The sequence below is a fragment of the Eurosta solidaginis genome, chromosome 3 (assembly GCF_040869045.1).
Source record: "Eurosta solidaginis isolate ZX-2024a chromosome 3, ASM4086904v1, whole genome shotgun sequence".
In the NCBI taxonomy this organism is placed as follows: domain Eukaryota; kingdom Metazoa; phylum Arthropoda; class Insecta; order Diptera; family Tephritidae; genus Eurosta; species Eurosta solidaginis.
The window spans coordinates 15,770,069-15,789,542 of NC_090321.1; the positions used below are offsets into that span (position 1 = coordinate 15,770,069).

Here is a 19,474-nt window from a genome sequence, read left to right on the forward strand (position 1 = left end):
CGCCGGCGTACGCCGGTTTTCTTACCTTAAAAGCTTGATTTTTCTATTTAAAAAAATAATGATTAGGAAAGGTTTTGTTTATATGTATTTAAGGAAATCAACGTGTTGGCCATTTCGGAAAGATCCGGGGTTTTTGCATCAAAATCTCACAGACCGTTCAAAAATTTTCAGGAGTAGCTCCTTGCGAAGGGATTGTCCCTCGTTCGCATGCTCCAGAGAGGCTTCGAACCTAACCCCGGTCTTTGGAATTGATACTGCTGCGTCTGCTGAAAAGAATTGGGATACATAAACTAGTCCCACTTTTGCCTGTATATCTCGTGCAAAGCGTAGTTTCACCTAGGGTTAACTCCTAATAATCGTCGCGAACACAATTTCTTTAAATCATTTGTCGCTCCTTGGCGGTCACGCATAAAGGCGACTTAGGGTTGCTATGAATGGTCTATTAATACTCATGACTAATGTGGCACAGGGCGCCTCCAGTTTTTTCGGCTGTTTTTAAGAGCTAAAATTTCGGATGTGCGAACAGTAGGAATCCCTACCACCAGTCGCTACCACGCCTCCTGAGCCTCACACCATATGCCAGTACAGAAGCTATAGGACTGCGACTTCGAACTCATACCTTCGTCGACGTCACTTTCCTAGAAGCTCTAGGTGTAGCTCCAAAAACTTTCCAACGGATGCTTTTGTCGCGCTATGCTGCCGAGCTACACTTTGAAACGTGAGGGAGCGACTATTCGGCTAAAGATGCCACCCTCGAAATCATAAGCAGTCTAAGTGGATGTTATTGCGTCATGGGTGAAAATAATAATAATCCTCGGCGCATCTACATAATTAAAATTTTACAAGGACCCTGGATAAAATTTTTAAAATGTAGACCAAAGATTGCAGACGTTTGTGTTCACAACATTGATTTCAATAGTATTCGTTAAACCAAATTTAGAAGGAAAGTCGACGGATTTTAAGTTGAAAGTTGTTAACTACTGTTTTCCGGCCTTACGATATAGGAGCTCATTATGGATGACCGCGTAGCTTCAGTTTTCAGACAAGTTCGACTGTCCACTACGTTAGGGTAGTATCACACACGGTCATTAGTTTCACTGTCTTGGGAAAGCTTTTGCTTCACCATTTTGTTCTTGCGAAGGACAAAGCCTCACCTGGTAGATATGTATATGTGCCTATGTATTCACATTTGTAAAAGGAGCCGTAACGTGTAGGTGATATTTAAACTTGGTTGATAAGCTATAATCAATGTGATTCACTCCAAGGGACTAGTTTTGGATAGGGCCGCCAACTTTAGGAAATGTCCAACCGAGATACTTGGGTGTTGAAGGATGAAGTGACAAAATCAAAATTAACATTTCAGACGCTATTGTATAGTTTCGCAAATAAACAACAGATGTTTGAATGCAAGACTTAGGGATTTTTCAAACCCTTCTCAAAAGTACATATATCTTCAACTTAAGTTTGAGGTAAGAATAATTTCAAAGGGGTGTTTATGCCCCTAGAACCTACTAAAGGATTTTGCATCACTGATTTCGCTTATTCTTGAGGACAGTTTAAAAACATGTTCGCCTTGGGTCATTTTATTTGAATTAATTGTTCATTATTAATTTTTTCAAAAATGCAAAGTGAGCATATAAATTTATTATATAACTTTTCTTGTAGTGTTTTATTTTAATAACTTGGTGAATTGGGTGATGGAAAGTCCGTGTTAAGCTGACATCGAAAGCGCTTGTTATTTTAAATAACTTTTGAATAGTTATAAAGAGTTAAATTTCGCAATTAGTTTCTTATAACTGGCAGTGATGCGCATCCGTTGATACCACTTTCGACCATATCCGACCAATTTTCGACATGAACAATAAATGGCCTAAACAGTCCTAAATGAGTAAAAAATATAGTAACGCGCCGGACGCAGCGCCGCCACGCCGATATTTTTGACATTCGGCGGCGGCGTGCGAAAAACGACCCAAATCGGCGGTGGCGGCGGCGTTTATCGGCGGCGTATATCTCTAATACATATATCATATATTTGTAAGCTTTTCCGTTGCTGTGTTGTCTACCGGTGCAATTCCTTGCCACCTTCCGTTTCACCCGCCAGGATGTCTGTCTGCCATTGCTATTTGTCTGAGTGCAGACGTTGTCCTTAATGGTGCTGTCGTTGTTGGTGTTATTGCCATTGTACTTCAATTTGCCCGCAACCATAGTTGGTTTATGCTCGTGTCTTTTGTTTATTTTATTTTTTTTGGTCTGTCATTACTTTTTCTTTTGTTGAAAAACATTGCTTTCCCTTCATGCCACTTATCGCTGTAGCAGAAAGGTTGACTGCCAGCAAAATACAAGTGTTTGCACGTTGTTGAGCTTTAAATGGGTTTTAAAACTCATTAAAGAATTTCAAATTTTGTTTCAAATAGTTAGATTTTTTTATACCCAGCTGTACTTGAACACAGGGTATTATAACTTTGGTTGGATAACGGTTGGTTGTACAGGTATAAAGGAATCGAGATAGATATAGACTTCCATATAACAAAATCATCAGTATCGAAAAAAAAAAATTGATTAAGCCATGTCCGTACGTCCGTCCGTCCGTCTGGCTGTTCGTTTACACGATAACTTGAGCAAATATTGAGATATCTGCACAAAATTCGCCTTACGGGCTTATCCGGATGCAGAATAGATTGGTATTGAAAATGAGCGAAATCGGACGACTGGCGCGGTCACTTTTTCGATATCGAAAATTTACAAAAATGGAAAAATGAGATAATTCAAAACGAATACCGCCAAGCTAATCAAATTTGGTAGGTGGATTGGCTTTATGACGCAAAACATAAATTCCAAAAAATTTTGGTATATGGACGTGGCACCATCCACATTTAGAAGAAGAAAATTTGTAAGTTTAAGAAGCCGTAAATCAAAAGACGTTAAAGATATTACATTGAAATTTGGCAGAGACACTATCCTCGCCAGATTATATACACTAACTGAAATTAATCAAAATCAGTTAAACGCCACGCCCACTTTTGCTGTCAGGTCTAACCTTAACAAAGTTTGCAATAACTCTAGAGTATTTAGCTACACTTGTTTGATAGTCTACCTCAGTAGTGTTATTATTGAGCTAAGAACAAAACTTAAGCAAATTTTTAAAATTGGCGTGACCCGCCCCTTTATTTTGTTACTCTTTCCAAAATAATTTTAATGCCATAAGTCGAACAAAAATCTGCAAATCCCAACGAAATTCGGCATACACATTTTGTCCATAGCTACAAATGTTTAACTGTACATATTTTTACCCGCTCAAGTTCATTAGTGGTGGCCTCTGTATCCTGTTTGCTTGTTTTGAATGAAAATTAGTTCAGAATAGAACCACATATGTAATATTACGCAGCCTTGTAACGGTTATTAACCGCACAGAGCAAACAACAACGGCGTTTCAAGTGCATAGCTGGGTATGGAATGTTCGGTTTCACCCGAACTTAGACTTTCTTACTTGTTTCTAGTATCTAAGCGTTGGGAGATCACTATAAGAACCGTTTTATTTAAATACAAGTTTTGTTTTATAAAAATAATACTTAATACATACATATTAGATATATACGCCGTCGATAAGCGCCGCCAATTTTAGTTGTTCTTCGCACGCCGCCGCCGAATGACAAAAAGATCGGCGTGGCGGCGGTGGCGTTCGGCGCGTTACTATATTTTCTACTCTTTTAAGACTGTCTAGACCATTTATTGTTAATTTAGAAAATTGGTCCGAGATGGTCGAAAGGGGTATCAGAGGATGCGCATTACCAAAGAGGATAATAATAAAATATAACGAGCCGAACCCGTACGCATCTTGCACAACCAATATAAAAGTCTCTTATCAAATATCAACAGCGACCAGCTGTTCTATGAATCAATTATAATAAAGAACAATGAATTTAAATAAAATGACCCAAGTCGAACACGTTTTCAAATTGTCCTCATGTTGTTAAAAAAGCAAGTTACCCAAAAAGGTGCCGATTTTTTCAAAAATTATATATTCCAATTGGCTGAAAGAATAAGCAAATCAGTGATGCAAAATCCTTTAGTAGGCTCCCGGGGTTTGGAAAGTCTGAAAAGTTAACACCCAAGTCTTCCGGTTTGACATTTTCTAAAGTTGGCGGCCCTATCCCCAACTAGTCCTTTGGAATGAATCACATTTGATATACGGTATCAACCGTGTTTAAATATCACCTACACGTTACGGCTCCTGCTACAAATGTGAATATGTAGGCACATATTTTAACTAGCTTAGGTTTTGTCCTTCGCAAGAACACTCAAAGTGGTGAAGCAAAAGTTTTCCCATGACAGTCGAATAAATGACCGGGTGTTCTACTACCCTAACGTAGGGGATAGTCGAACTAGTCTGAAAACTTAAGCCACGCGGTCATCCATAATGAGCTCTTATGTATATCATAAGACCGGAAACGAAGACTATTGAAGTCAATATTTCAAGCACAAAGGTTTGCACATATTGGTCTACATTTTAAAACTTTTATCCACCTTGTCCTTGTAAAGTTTGAATTATGTAGATGCGCCAAGGATTATACAATTTTCACCCTTGAGTTACGCAATGATCGAAGTAGCAGTCCTATAACTTCTGTGCTGACATATGGTATAAGGGACAGGATGCGTGGTAGAGACTGGTGGTCAGGATTGCTCCTGTTCGCACGTCGGAAATTGTAGCTCTTAGAAACAGCCGAAAATACTGAAAGCGTCCTTTGGCGCGTTCAACAATAAGCCAGCACTGATGCTAATTGGTAAAACTGTGCCACAAGAGTCATGACTATTAGTAGATAATTAACAGCAACCGTAAATCGCTTTTGTGCATAATCAGCATTGAGCCACAAATAATTTAAAGAAATCGTGCCGACGACGAGCATTAGAGTTAGCCAAGAACATCTCCTTCGTCGGAAATACGCTACAAAAGTGTGACCATTTTAAGTATTTCTCCCTCCCTCCAAGAGGAGCTACTTCTGAAATTTTTTGAATGATCCGCGAAATTTTGAGGCAAAAACCCGGATCATTCCGAAATTACCGAAACGTCTATTTCCTTAAATATATATAAACGAAACATTCCCAAATATTATTTTTTAAAATTGTCGTATTAAAAAGCCTCCCAGGTACTAATCCGCAACTTTATAATATTGATCCAGATCCTCAAACATACCATTGACGTCAGCACTATGTTTCCATATTCATTAGTTGTGGACAATGTGATACTCTGAAGTACAGCCATTCAGTTTAGAGGTTTACGCCGATCACTTTGTCGGCGCGCCGGTACCGTCCGCGTATATAATAGAACCTACGCCGCCGCAGCCGATGAAGCGGTCGGCGTAAACCTCTAATACATATGTACCTACCTACGAAATAAATTTAAATACATTTTTAATGACTTGCACTTATAAATTCATAGATAAATTCTTTACTCTATTTTCGCAGCCACAACTAAGGCAGAATCTTCACGTTTTATAACGACACCAAAAAGTCAAACCGTAATCGAAGGTGATTCCGCCACTTTTACCTGTCGCGCCACTGCTCTCTATGGGCTTTACTACACTTGGTTGCATAATAGTAAGTGCAATTAAAATATTAATTATTGTCTAAAAAAAAAAAACAAAATGCCATCATTACATATCTATTTTTAGATTTGCCTGTAGTAAATACGACACGCGTGCGACAAACCGATTCAAATCTGCATATTGAGGCGGTGCAACATGATACTGATGTCGGCGATTACATTTGCATTGCGACGAGTGCGACAAGTGGCGCACGTCAAGCATCACCACCGGCACGTCTGAATGTAATTTGTAAGTTGAGACGAATTTTATTTTTGAATGACTTTTTTTAATTATGCTATGGCTGTGTATACATTTAGGCAATTCACAATGTATCCTACCCCAGCGGGTTAGGGGGTCAGAATTTACCCGCGGTAGGTATGCGTGTCGTAAGAGGCGGCTAAAATACCAGATTCAAGGGGCTGTGTAGCACAAGCCTTTCAGGTTGTCAGCGCAATATATAGCTTCTCCAAACCCAATTGTCAACCTCACCTATCCGTGGCGAATCCTGTTTCACTAACATACCATACGAGGCTCTGGCGACCCCAAGCTCCTCATGGAACTTGGTGGTGGGGAGGGAGGGATGGCCCGAAGGTTTAATGTGGCAATATAAATCGTTCCCGAGATGGTCGGGCTAGCACCTTAATGGTGCTGTGTTACCGGAGCGTACCGGATCTGTATCCGGCAAAGGACCATCACATCGATAACGCTCCCCAAAGCCTTCGGGGAGAAACCTTATCGCTACAACAACAACAACAAGGTATCCTATTAGCGGTATGTGCTATGCTTCAATTAAATTTTATATTGGAAAACATATAAACAACTCAATTCTTAAAATTTTACAGAATAGGACACTCTTGGGAATTGTCCAATTGAAATAAGTACATAAGTTTTTATTGCATTATGCATTCCAATTGAGGAGTGGCGTGCAAAAAGAATCGATTAACCCTTTTTGCGTAAAACAGCTTAATAGGAAGAATAGGTAGGGGAATGTGAGGAATGTCGAACCACACTTTGATTTTGACTTATGTATAACTCACCCGAAAATCGTAATTTTTCAAAATTCGAGAAATAAAGGTTAAACTAGAGGAAAAATGCCACGTTTTGGAAGTTGCAGAATTAAAAAATGCGAATTTATTTCAAAGTTCTAAGGATTATACAAAAATATTTGATTTTGTCATTTTGAAAAATCGTGGGGAATGTACTTTGGAAATTGAGAAAATTTGAACAAACTTTTATGTAAAACGTTCATATATGACCTCATAATGAAAAAACATAAAAAGATTTTAATGAAAAATATAGAAAACAAGTAAAGGTGTCTAAGTTCGGGTGTAACCGAACATTATATACTCAGCGTGAAATTTAAGTGTACATTTCATTTCAGATAAATTACTTTTCTTCATAACACGTGGCACCGCCCGTTAAAAAAAATGTCTCCCCATTTCCTCTTAAAATAAAACTTGATAAGTGAAATATCATTGATTCAAAACTATTTTTTGCTAAGTTATAGCTTATTATTCTAATCTACAACCCCTTTGCATTTGTTTTATATCTAAGTTGCCGGGGTCTTTAACGGATCTCGTCCATTTTTACTAGAAATATTTTCTGCTATAGGGAAAATTTGTGTACCCAATTTTATTACGATATGTTAATTTTTCTTTGAGCTATGGCTCCCGAAACATAGAAAATTGCTTAGTCATAAAATGGGCAGTGAAACACCCATTTAAAAAAATTTTTTTTTGTTTTACAATTTAATGCTATAATTCAATTTAGAAAGTAAGATTCTATTGCTACACAGCTTTTTTTTCGCTAAGATATAGCTTATTTTATTCGTCCACGACCCTTTTAAAAATATTTTATATAAAAGGGGTCGTGGTCCTTTGACGATTTCCTTAATTTGTCTTCAAAGCTTTACTTATAGTAAAGGCAACCTCTCTGCCGCATTTTGTTACGGTAGGTTTAACGATTTTTGTTTTATGATTAATAATATTTGTAAAATTGATTTTATTATAAGTGGGCGGTGCCACGCCCATTTAAAATTTTTTTTTCTAATTTCTGTCAAGAGTCTCAATATCAGTACACACGTCGAATTTCAGGTTTTTTGTGTATATATAAAAAGTGGGCGTAGTTATCATCCGATTTCGCTCATTTTCAATAGCAATCTATTCCGGGTCCAGATAAGCTCGTGTACCAAATTTGGTGAAGATATCTCAATATTTGCCCAAGTTATCGGAAGTCTATATCTATCTCGATTCCTTTATACAGGTGTACAAGCAACCGTTATCCAATCAAAGTTAATATACTCTGTGTGCAAAGCACGCTGAATATAAAAAAAATTTACATATTGTAACGAATTTAGTGCAATTCCTCTTATTTGCAACCTTCTACTAACGTTCGAATCACTAAACTGTTCAATAAATAACTCCACTATTCAATAATGCAAAATGGCATTTATTAAAGTACTTCACAATAACACTTATACTTCGCAACTGATAGCATGCTTAAATCAAACTGATTGTCGTGCCTCAACTGTTGCTGCTTTTTATACTGTTTGGTTTCCTCGTTGACATATTTTCAGGCGCTTCTATTTCTAGAACTTACTAGTTAGTTATCAGCTATAAAATTACCAACTATAACTACGTTATAGCTCCTCATATGCGCGTGTATATGTGAGTGATACTTGCACAATTATATCTTCTCATATGCGCGTGTATATGTGAGTGATACTTGCACAAATGATTGCATACTCTCGGGAGTATCTCAGATATATGCATGGGGTTGTGCGTTGCTCTCCGCTGCTTGTATGGACATAATGATTAATTTGGTTATGTGCATACGAGTCACTGCTCAGTAACGGCTTAGAGATGATAGTATCCCTTAGTGTTGCTAATATTCGTCACAATATGTTGTTTATTCAGAGTCGCAGTTTTTGCATGTGAAATAGCCACCAGTCATGTGTACACATCACAAGTGAGCAGCTCGATCGCACTCGTTACAATGAATCGTGTTGTTTCGGTTCTGCTTATTTGCCAACTTTTTGCCGCAAATGATGCAGGAATTATCATCCACATCTTCATCAGTATTTGGTGGTTCGACATTCCCTACAAGCTATGTTTTACGACATTGCCGCGCATGAGTCACAGAACCAAATTTCATGCAATGTAGTGTAAATTATATTCACACACATTGATTTCGAAGATATTTACTTGCTTAGTTTTACGCAAAAATGTTGAAAAAGCAATGTAGTTTTTAAAACTCAAAAACACTTTTGGAATCGCAAAAATCACTTGATTATCGCAGAGAGCACAAAATACGTCTCACGGGTCGACTGCTAATGAAAAATTGAGATGAAGCTGAAACAATACCATGACAAGAGTTTCGTATATATTGAATGTGAATAATGACAGATAAGTCTAATGGCTCGACATTCCCATGGTTCGAAATTCCCCAAATTCTCCTACTGATCTATACCCAGACCAAATATTTTTTTTTATACCTCTGAAACTGGCTTCGGCCGGGTTTTTCAGTGCGAGTTTATACTCTAGTTAAAGTTGACTGGTGTTTAATCCTGCCACTTCGGTGGCTTAAGCTGAGATGAGCAGCAACATTTTATGTTATCGAACAAAGTGGCAATGTTAAACACTAGTCAACTTAACGGGAGTTTAAACTCGTACTGAAAAACCAGGCATTAGTAACACCGAAAAATGTAAAGCTTTGTGCTGGTGTTTTGCTTTGTTAAAAATAGTTAAGTTAAGTTACTCATGCAGTGTACCATAGAAGCTATGTAAAAGTCTCCCGATATCGTTAAAATTTTATATTTGAGCTGTTTTACATAGGAAGTGGGACACACAAAAATTTCATTGATTGAACCACTGTTAAAAAATAAATGCAAGGCCCGATAACCTCCGAAGAAGTTTTAGGCCGAACTTCTCATCCAATTTCCCTACAAAATTGCCTGGACGGGACGTATATGTTTTATGTCGACTCCCAACGGCATCTGCAAGGCAGATGAATTTTCACAAAGAAGCTTTTCATTGCAGAAATACACCCGGAGTGTTTGCCAATTCACTTCCGAGGGGCGGCTCTGATTAGAATTTTTTTTATTTCTAATTGAAAAAGTTTGTTTCATAATTTTTGATGTAACTTTGCCCGGGAGTTAAACCCAGGACCCTAAGTGTGGGAGACGAGCGCGCTACCACCACACCACTTTTGCTTCTATGTTATACGGGCGATTCTTCGCGAGCTCTCAGTTTTACTAACCCAAAATTTTGGAAAAAAAAAATATTCGATTTTCAAATATTTTGAATTATTTTTCTATGAGTTTTTATAGCTAAAAAATATTTCCAAAGTGGACGAGCTACAGCTATTAATTTCTGTTCTTGATATTGTAAGCTGCCACGGTTGTGACATTTTGACCATAAATTGCTCATTAAAGCTAGTATGACTCGCAAGATTTTCCGTAAAATTTTAAGGTTATGTCCGCAAATCTTAAAGAAAAATGGTACAATAGACGGTACTTAACAAAGATACAAGTGCCACGGTTGTGACACGATTTTTGATACGTATCGTTTTTCCAGTTCTTCAGTGTTTAAAAATGGATATTAGTTATTTTAAGACTGCAAACATTAACATGGAAATATGCGGGGACACTTGCTGATCAAAATTCACACTCACATGTCACAAACCAGTGTGCAATAAAGCAGTACCAACCTAACGATTTAAATAACATTTTTTACTCAAAAACTCATGGACACTTTTCAAAATTAAATTACAAAGCGAAAACAGAAATGTTATCATTCAAACAACATTTAATATTGCAGATCAAGTCAAGTATTTAATATAATGACAGTTTATTACTTGTGTAATTAAAGATTAAAAAAGTTACCACCTAAAATGTTATGAAAAATGTGGTTGTAGACATGCCACGGTTGTGACATTTGTAAGGTATTATGAACTATAACTTCATAAAATTGATGACCAGTGAATAAAATTTAACATGAAACTTTAAAATAAACATAATTTTAACTCAATTACACAATTTAATTCGTAGAAAATGCCCTAATATATTTCAAATTTCGCAAAGACAAAAAACTGTAAGCTCGCGGAGAATCGCCCATATGCAAAACGCTCACATCATCCCCATTTATTTAGCTTGACTTGACAGGCCGGCCGGTATGAATTTTGTAATTAAAAGTTAAGTAACTTCCCGATAAGCTACAAGCAATAGTTCAGAACCCGATAACAATGCAATAATAAGAACAACAAGTAAGGAAGTCTAAGTTCTGGTGAAATCGAATAATACATACCCAGCTGTACACTTGAAATGCTGTTGTTGTTTGTTTTGTGTGCATAATAGTGTTAAAAGGCTGCGCAATAATACGTATACATATGGTTTTATTCTGAACTAATTTTTCTTCGAGTTATGGCTCCCGAAACATAGAAAATTGCTTAGTCATAAAAGGGGCGGTGCCACGCCCATTTTTTAAAATTTGAATTTTTTCCTATTTATTGTTATAAATTCACTGGGGAAATTAAATACCATTGATAGAAAGCTCTTTTTTGCAAGGATGTAGCTTATTTTATTCGTCCACGACCCTTTTAAAAATCTTTTATATAAAAGTGGGCGCGGCCCTTAACCGATTTCGTTAATTTTCTTTCAAAGCATTCCTTATAGTAAAGGCAACCTCTCTGCCGAATTTTGTTACGATAGGTTTAACGATTTTTGATTTATGATTAATAATATTTGTAAAATTGATTTTATCACAAGTGGGCGGTGCCACGCCCATTAAAATTTTTTTTTTAATATTTATCCAGAGTCTCAATATCAGTCCACACGTAAAATTTCAACATTTTAGGTGTATTATTTACTAAATCAGTTTTTTTGTGTTTTCCAAAATGTTATATATATAAAAGGTGGGCGTGGTTATCATCCGAGATCGCTCGTGATAAGCTCGTGTACCAAATTTGGTGAATGTATCTCAATATGTACTCAAGTTATCGTGTTAACGGACAGACGGACGGACATGGCTCAATAAAATTTTTTTCGATATTGATGATTTTTAAATATGGAAATCTATATCTATCTCGATTCCTTTATACCTGTACAACCAACCGTTATCCAATCAAAGTTAAAATACCCTATATACAAGTACAGCTGGGTATAAAAACTCCGATAGGTGGCGCAGGGATCGAAATATTTAAAAAAATCGTATTTGTGCTCCGATTTGGCTCATATTTGGAACACATATTACATACAGGAAAAGAAAGCGACCAATGAAAAGAACGCCGCTAGGTGGCGCAAGGATCGAGATATTCAAAAAAATCGTATTTGTGATCCGATTTGGCTCATATTTGGAACGCATAATATATGCATGAATAGAAAGGGACCTATAAAAAATCGCCGCTAAATGTCACAGGTATCGAGGTATTCCAAAAATCGTATTTGTGCTCCGATTGAGCTCATATTTTGAACACATATTACATACAGGAATAGAAGCGACCTATGAAAAAAAAACGCCGCTAGGTGGCGCAAGGATCGAGATATTCAAAAAAATCGTATTTGTGATCCGATTTGGCTCATATTTGGAACACATAATATATGTATGAATAGAAAGGGACCTATAAAAAATCGCCGCTAGATGGCACAGGTATCGAGATATTCCAAAAATAAAATAATGCCGCTAGGTGGCGCAAGGAACGATATATTCAAAAAATCGTATTTGTGTTGCGATTTGGCTCATATTTCGAACAAATATTACATACAGTCCGGTAGAAGTGACATCAAATTACTTTGGACTTCGAGGACTTAGATTGTAACAAATTGTCAGGAAGGAGTCCTTGTAAGAATGAGTCACTAAATGAACTAAATAGAATGAGAAATATAGACTAAAAGATTGAAAATAAAATAATTTGAAAAAATTCCGAAGTTAAACGGTTTTATTGAAAATAATACTTACATTATGTAATAATAACACTAAAAGCTAGAAAATAATTAGGCAGGTCCTAGGTACTAGTCATCACACTCTTCATTAATCTAGGGCTTTGATCAGACAATTAATCAATGAGGGTATTGCAGCTCAATTTAAACCATTGCGAGGCAGCCCAAGAGCTATTATCCCAAACAGTCTATGAAGGAGGATATGACATAGTGGTACTCTCTGAACAATACAAAAATCGCCAGGAGCAGGGTTGGCTGTCAGATTCAGCAGGGAAAGCCTCAATTTGGGCACCAGGGAAATTTCTCCCACAGGAAATTATGACGCCAACGGTAGCAGGATTCACGTGGGCAAAAATCAACGGTATATACGTCTCCAGTTGCTATGCCCCTCCGAGTATGATCATCGCCAAGTTCGAAGACATGATATACGGGATCACCATTGAAGCACGAGGTAAACACCCGCTTTTAGTGTGTGGAGACTTCAATGCATGGTCATCTGTGTGGGGAAGTAGATGAACCAGCGAAAGAGGGAGAGTTCTTCTCGAAAGCCTTACTTCTTTGAGGCTAGAACTCCTAAATGAACCAGGGATATATATCTTCGATACAGGTACCAGTAGATCATGAAAAAATCCTTAAAAATCAAAATCGAAAAAAGTACAAAAAATGAAATTTCGCAGGCTCGAAAATTATTTTTTTGGGTATGCGTAGTGGAACTTTTTTTTCTGAACACAAATGGTATCCACAAATTGATGGCGCGATATCGGTTAATAAATCGACCCAGTCTAATGTACATATATACACTTACGGTAAAAAAGGGATAAGATAGCTCTGCTGAATACATTTAAAACTACCACAGAAATTGCCATTGAGTTTAAGGATAGTATAAACATGAAAATTAAGATCGCAACGGTACAGCGTCTCTTGAGGAAAAATAATTGATGCCTCATGGCTAAAAAACCCGCTTTCCACCACAAAAAAGCGATCCCGCACTCTAACTGGTATTGCGAATTCATAAATTGGACAGGCAACGATTGGCTATGATTCGTCTCCTAATATGAGTGCAAAATAAATATTATTCAGTTAAAGTTCGCGATGCGTAGTAAGTCCCAAAAATCGGGAAGACTGAGTCAAAACTGCGTTAAGGCACCTGTGAAGGATTATCCGTATATAATGGTGTAATACGCAATAAAACCCGTGAGAGTTGCTTAGATTTTGTTATTGGGGAGTTAAGCATAACATATTTATTTTGCGTTAATCAGAGAATACGACACGTCCCAAGTCGCTCCCAGGCCATTTTCTTTTTTCGCAGAACCAGGGAAAGGGAAAGGATTTTTGTGGTAAGACGCTTATTCTAGCCAGGGACCATCTAATTAATTTACCTCAAGTGACAGCTGACCAACAATATTATAGTTTTCATGTTTATACTATCCTTCAATTTCGCGGAAGTTTCTGGAACAGTTTTAAATGTATTCAAAAGAGCTATCGTGATTATATTCCTATTAACGCGTTCAGTGGCATTTCGTGGTCGTGCACTTCGATAACGAGTGGATATCGTCACCTGTTCAATATATTTAGTCCAGAATCTCCTTATGGATAATTCATTATAAAATTATGCGCCGACCATTTCCATATTTTGCGTGATTTATAATTTTTAGACAATTATATAAATTTTTTTTTAAGGATAAAACTATTACTTATATGAAATATAGTTGATTTTACGAAAACTCCTAGGGCTTTCGAACTTTCTCGCTTTAAGCAACCACATAATGAGTTGAGAAAATATCTATGTTAACCACAATAAGTAAAAAGTTTCGTTACGCAGCTGTAATGACTGTAGAAACGCTGTAACAGGAAAAAAGTTTTCCTCGGCTTTTTTTTACCGTAAGTGTAGATATTGTGGCAAATATTAGCATCACTATGCTGTTAGTAAATAATCACAACAACAAAAACAGCAAGCAGCCACACTTATGTACATGTACACATTAAAGAAGCAGCCACACTTGCATAGAAGGCGACGACGAATATTCCACATATATAACCAGCAGCTTAAAGCCAAGAGACTAATTCACATACACATATGTAGTCATCAGCTAAGAGTATAAGTTGTTACTCACATATACACACGCATATAGCTAAATAACCAAGTATGCGATACAACTGGTCCATGTTCGTGAAAAGTCTATACCTTAGGAGAAATATGCGAACGAGGCAACAGAGCGTATATAGGCAGCACGCAAGCTGATAAATCTAATCAGCTATTAGTTGTGAGGTATAATTGTGAAGTACTTCTCCCAAAGTAAAAAAAGACAATTTTGCAATACTGAATATTGGAGTTATTTATTCGACAGTTCAGTGATTCGAACGTTAGCAGAAGGTGCAAAATAATTGGAATCCCCCAAAAATCGGTATAATATGTACGTTCACATCTACGCATTAGCGCGAAAAAAAATCCAGTGCTCATTCCCTTTCGAAACTTCTCGAAATAAAAAATGTTCCCTGATTTTCTAATCAGCTGATAAATCTAATCAGCTATTAGTTGTGAAGTATAATTGTGAAGTACTACTCCCAAAGTAGTCTAAATAAAGACAATTTTGCAATACTGAATATTGGAGTTATTTATTCGACAGTTCAGTTATTCGAACGTTAGCAGAAGGTGCAAAATAATTGGAAACCCCCAAAAATCGTTACAATATGTATGTTCATATCTACGCGTTAGCGCGAAAAAATCCAGTGCTCATTCCTAATCGAAACTTCTCGAAATAAAAAATGTTCCCTGATGTTCGAAAGTTAGAAGGGCAAGATTGTATAGTAAAAATATTGTTCAGCACAACGGAGAAGATGATCCTTAAATATTGCAGCTTTTAATTTTTATGTTAAGAAGTGCCTCATCGTGATTTTAGTTTCCCATACAAAATTACATGGGAAGTCTTTGCTTTTTATTAGAAGTGTACCTGTGCTTTAACAACTGGGTCTTAAATGATGAGCACATTTCTATAGAAAATTGGATGATCTATAAAAAAGGTCTCAAGAGAATTTTCACTAAGACGACTCGTTTGAAAGATAATGTGACCCCGAATTCAAAAATCTGCATATTTTACCTAAACTTTGAACTATTGGCTTAGGCTCTTAAGAATAATTCTGGTTATGCGGTGAGTTTCCAGTAGCTGAGAAGCCGCGTTAATTTTTAATAATTTTTTTCAGACTAATTTACACACTTTTCCCATATAGTCTACGAGAATTAGTTTTTCTGGTGGAACTTTTCCGGACCATTTACGTAAAAGTCATTAAAGCGTAGGTATAGTTCGAATAAGAAATAAAAATTTCCCCATGTAATTTGTAAGAGAAAACTAGATTCGCATGATCCACCTCTTAACATTAAAATTAAAAGCTGCAATTTTTACGGGCTAAATTTTTAGTTCTTCTCAACAATATTTTCTAATAGCATGCGCGCAGGAGATCTGCCCTAGCGCGTACATATGTATAATGTGCATGCCAGTTTGAATACAATTGTATACATTTGGATAGATTTTTAGTGAGTGGATACAAAGAAAATAGCTATTGCACTAACATTGCTTTGGCTAAAAGTTCCATAAAATTATATATGGGTATATTGTTTTTAAATGTACTTTTCGGAAAAAATACAAAAAAAAATTTAAAGTTTTTTTTTAATTTTTCAGTTTTTCGAGATTTTTCGAATTTCGCCATTTTTTTTTCTCATAAAAAACCAATCAATTCTGCAGTCATCCCCACTAATTTTTTTTTTTTTTATCAATTTTATTTATATAACAAAAAAATGTAAGGAAATGATTTTTAAATATTCTTTTCTTTATATATTATGGTAATCTACGATTAAAATAACCAGGATTAATGATGGACAGCGAAAGCGAGTCATTTTAATCGTAGATTACCATAATATATAAAGAAAAGAATACATAAAAATAATTTTCTTACATTTTTTTGTTATATAAAAAAATTGATAAAAAAAAATTTTTATTTTTGAAAATTTTTTTTTCAATTAAATAAAAAAAAATATAAAAAAAATCGGCCCACTCCGGGATTAGTGAGGATGATTGCAGAATTGATTGAAGTTGTTTATGAGAAAAAAAAAAAATGGCGAAATTCCAAAAGTCTCGAAAAACTGAAAAATTAAAAAAAAAACTTTAAAAATTTTTTTGTATTTTTTCCGAAAAGTACATTTAAAAAAAAGTAAAAAAAAAAGATTCCAAACGGTCAATATTTGAAAAAGTTATAGCATTTTGAAAACAAAAACGGTGTTTTTTTTTAAAATTCATAACTTTTTTTGAGTTGGATGAAAAAATTCTGAAAAACGTCTTTGTTAAGCTAGAAAAAGAAGAAAAGCTTTCAGCCAATTCTAAAGGGGTCGGGTTCAAAATTGGTCGAAATGGGATGGAATACCCCATATACAATTTCATTTTAAATTTTGAATATCTTCAGATAACACTGGTGGCCAAAATAGCATTTTTTGTCTGTTGCATAGACTTTTTCTTTTTTTAGCACTAATTTGGGGTCGCTGATTTCAAATCTTCTCTCAAATTTCTTCTAGTACCTCTAGTAGGTGTAGTAACTGGTGTAATCCATTGCGTTAATTATTATAAGTTCATCAATGGGAATGTGTGTAAACAATACAAACCGTTTTTGTTTTATTGGAGCAATATAAATATATTAAGCTCTTAGACAAAAGTGGTGAATGTTTCAAATACATTTCTTAATTATTTCCAAAACTGAGTTCTGAAAAAGTGAAAGCTGTTGTTTTAGTTGGCCTAAAAACTTTTAAGGGAACAAGAAGCTACCTCACTTGCCTGAGCATGAAGACCAAGTGATACTAAGCATAGAGAGCAGCGGTATCCAGATCATAAGAAAACGCTCAAGAATTTTTTTTTTTTTGTGATCCAAACTTGCAGATCTTTGAAATGAATGTATCTAATTTCCTTTTTATACCTTTCATGAAAATGAAATGGTATATTAACTTTGTCACGAATAGTGATGGAACGTTATGAGTACTGAGTGAGTAGTATCGATACTTTTCCAAAAAATACTCGAATATTTCGTACTCCATCATTTTTCCCAAGTACTGAGTAAATTATCGATATTTTTCCTCGATACTTTTCCCCGATACTTTACCAAGAGCCGATGGTCTACATGTTAAGATGAACAAAGTTTAGTCCATTAACACCACAACCTGGGTATAAATTGAGATCGTCAACGATGCGGTAAAAACTCCGCGTTCAACTTAAACCGACTTTTTGAGAATGGTGGAATGGTAGATGATTTCTGCATATGGTGGTAAAAGAAAAGTTTGTGTATATGGTCCAGAATCATTAACTGCAACAAAATTATGAAAAGCTGCTAACTCCATAAAATTTTAATACATTTTAACTTGTCATGCAATAGAGCCTCTTCGTTCTACTGTGAAATTTTGGTGGATGGAGTAAGAAGCAGATTTTACAGCATCGTCGAAGATATATTGGTATTGAAAATGGTCGACATCAGATTATATCCACGTCTACTTTCAAAAATGGGAAAAAGGAACAATGTTTTAACAAATACTGATGAAGTGGTGAAACATGACGAGTGGATAAAAAAACTTGCGATGTACAATATAAATTTATTACAATTTTGCAAAATTGGCGTGGCGCCGCCCACATTAAACAAAAGAAACCTTAAAAGTTTTGCAAATCGTTAATCAAAATCCCTTGATATCACTTTGCAATATGGGCGAAATATGGTCTTTGGCATTATATATAGATCCGATCAAAAGCGGATAAGGACCACGATTACTTTAAAGAAAAGGGGCTTAGAGTTTTAATTTTAACAAAATTTTCAATATATATATATGGTACCTAACAATACTATAAGAAGAGATAGACTCAAAAGCTTTTGATAGAGTCAACCACGGCACGTTAGTGCAAGATTTTTAAGGATCCCCTCTTCCTTCTAGTTTCAAAAGGTAGACCGCAAATTATATGTCTGGTCGGAAGGCATCGGTGCAATCAGGTACGTAACATCTAAATCCAGAAGAATTAAACACGGTGGTGTTTGCCGCGTTTGTTTAATTTCTACATATCGAAGCTCTCTTAACCACCAAAAGGAGTTAAGGATTGTTTTCTACGCCGATGACTGCACGATAATGGCTACAGGTCCTAGCCGACCCATCGATGATCTATGTAATAAAATAAACAACTATCTCCCTGATTTCTCCAGTCTTTTCGCCTTGCGAGACCTAACATTGTCACCGGCCAATTCATAGGTGGCATTATTTACAACATACATAAAACAAATGTCGACCATATTGGACATCCACGGCGATGGCATTGCGCTACCGACTAGCAAAAATACTTGGTGTGATGTTCGGTCAGCAAGTATGTATCCGCGATTGTATTTAGAATCCAGAGCCATGAAAAATCATCAAAGCTCTTGCTGGCAGCGCCAGGGGTAAAGATAAAGAGACGCTCATTACCACTTAAAAAGCAATTGGTCGGCCGCCAAGGTTACTTACTGGAAGAAAATGTAGGCCTGTCAAAACACCGCTCTCAGAGCCTATAATTGCTGTTTTCATAAGTCCCCAGAGCACCACTTACATAGTGAGGCGAGAGTACTCCACATTAGGGCGAGAAATGAAATGTTAAACAAACAGTTTCTGCTGAATACATAGAAACCTGGGCATCCCAGCAAACATCTAATTAAAGGACCCGTCCCCAGGGTCTTAAGAAGCCATGTCCGCAAGCATTATGAGGCAATACGGAAAAAACATAAAAATGTTCTAAGTGATATCCACAAAAAGGCAGCGGACCTCTATGCCAGGAATAGCCCGGCGAACCCCGTTCTTAAAGTTAAATACCATTAGCTCGCAGAAGAGGAAAGCGATCTCCCTAGGCAGACGTACGTCACTCTAGTTCAACTTTGATCTCGATACTGTAACAGGCTAAAATCTTACCTA

The 19,474-nt window shown here is 36.3% G+C and overlaps 1 protein-coding gene across 2 annotated transcripts in view; it reads left to right on the forward strand.

Moving 5' to 3' along the window:
• Positions 1-19,474, forward strand: part of otk (off-track) — a 138,697-nt gene that overhangs the window by 48,603 nt on the left and 70,620 nt on the right. For both annotated transcript variants that reach the window (XM_067771076.1, XM_067771075.1), the window contains exons 3-4: positions 5,464-5,595; positions 5,670-5,831. In XM_067771076.1, the coding sequence (XP_067627177.1) occupies positions 5,464-5,595; positions 5,670-5,831 (294 nt within the window). The remainder of the gene's footprint in view (positions 1-5,463; positions 5,596-5,669; positions 5,832-19,474) is intronic.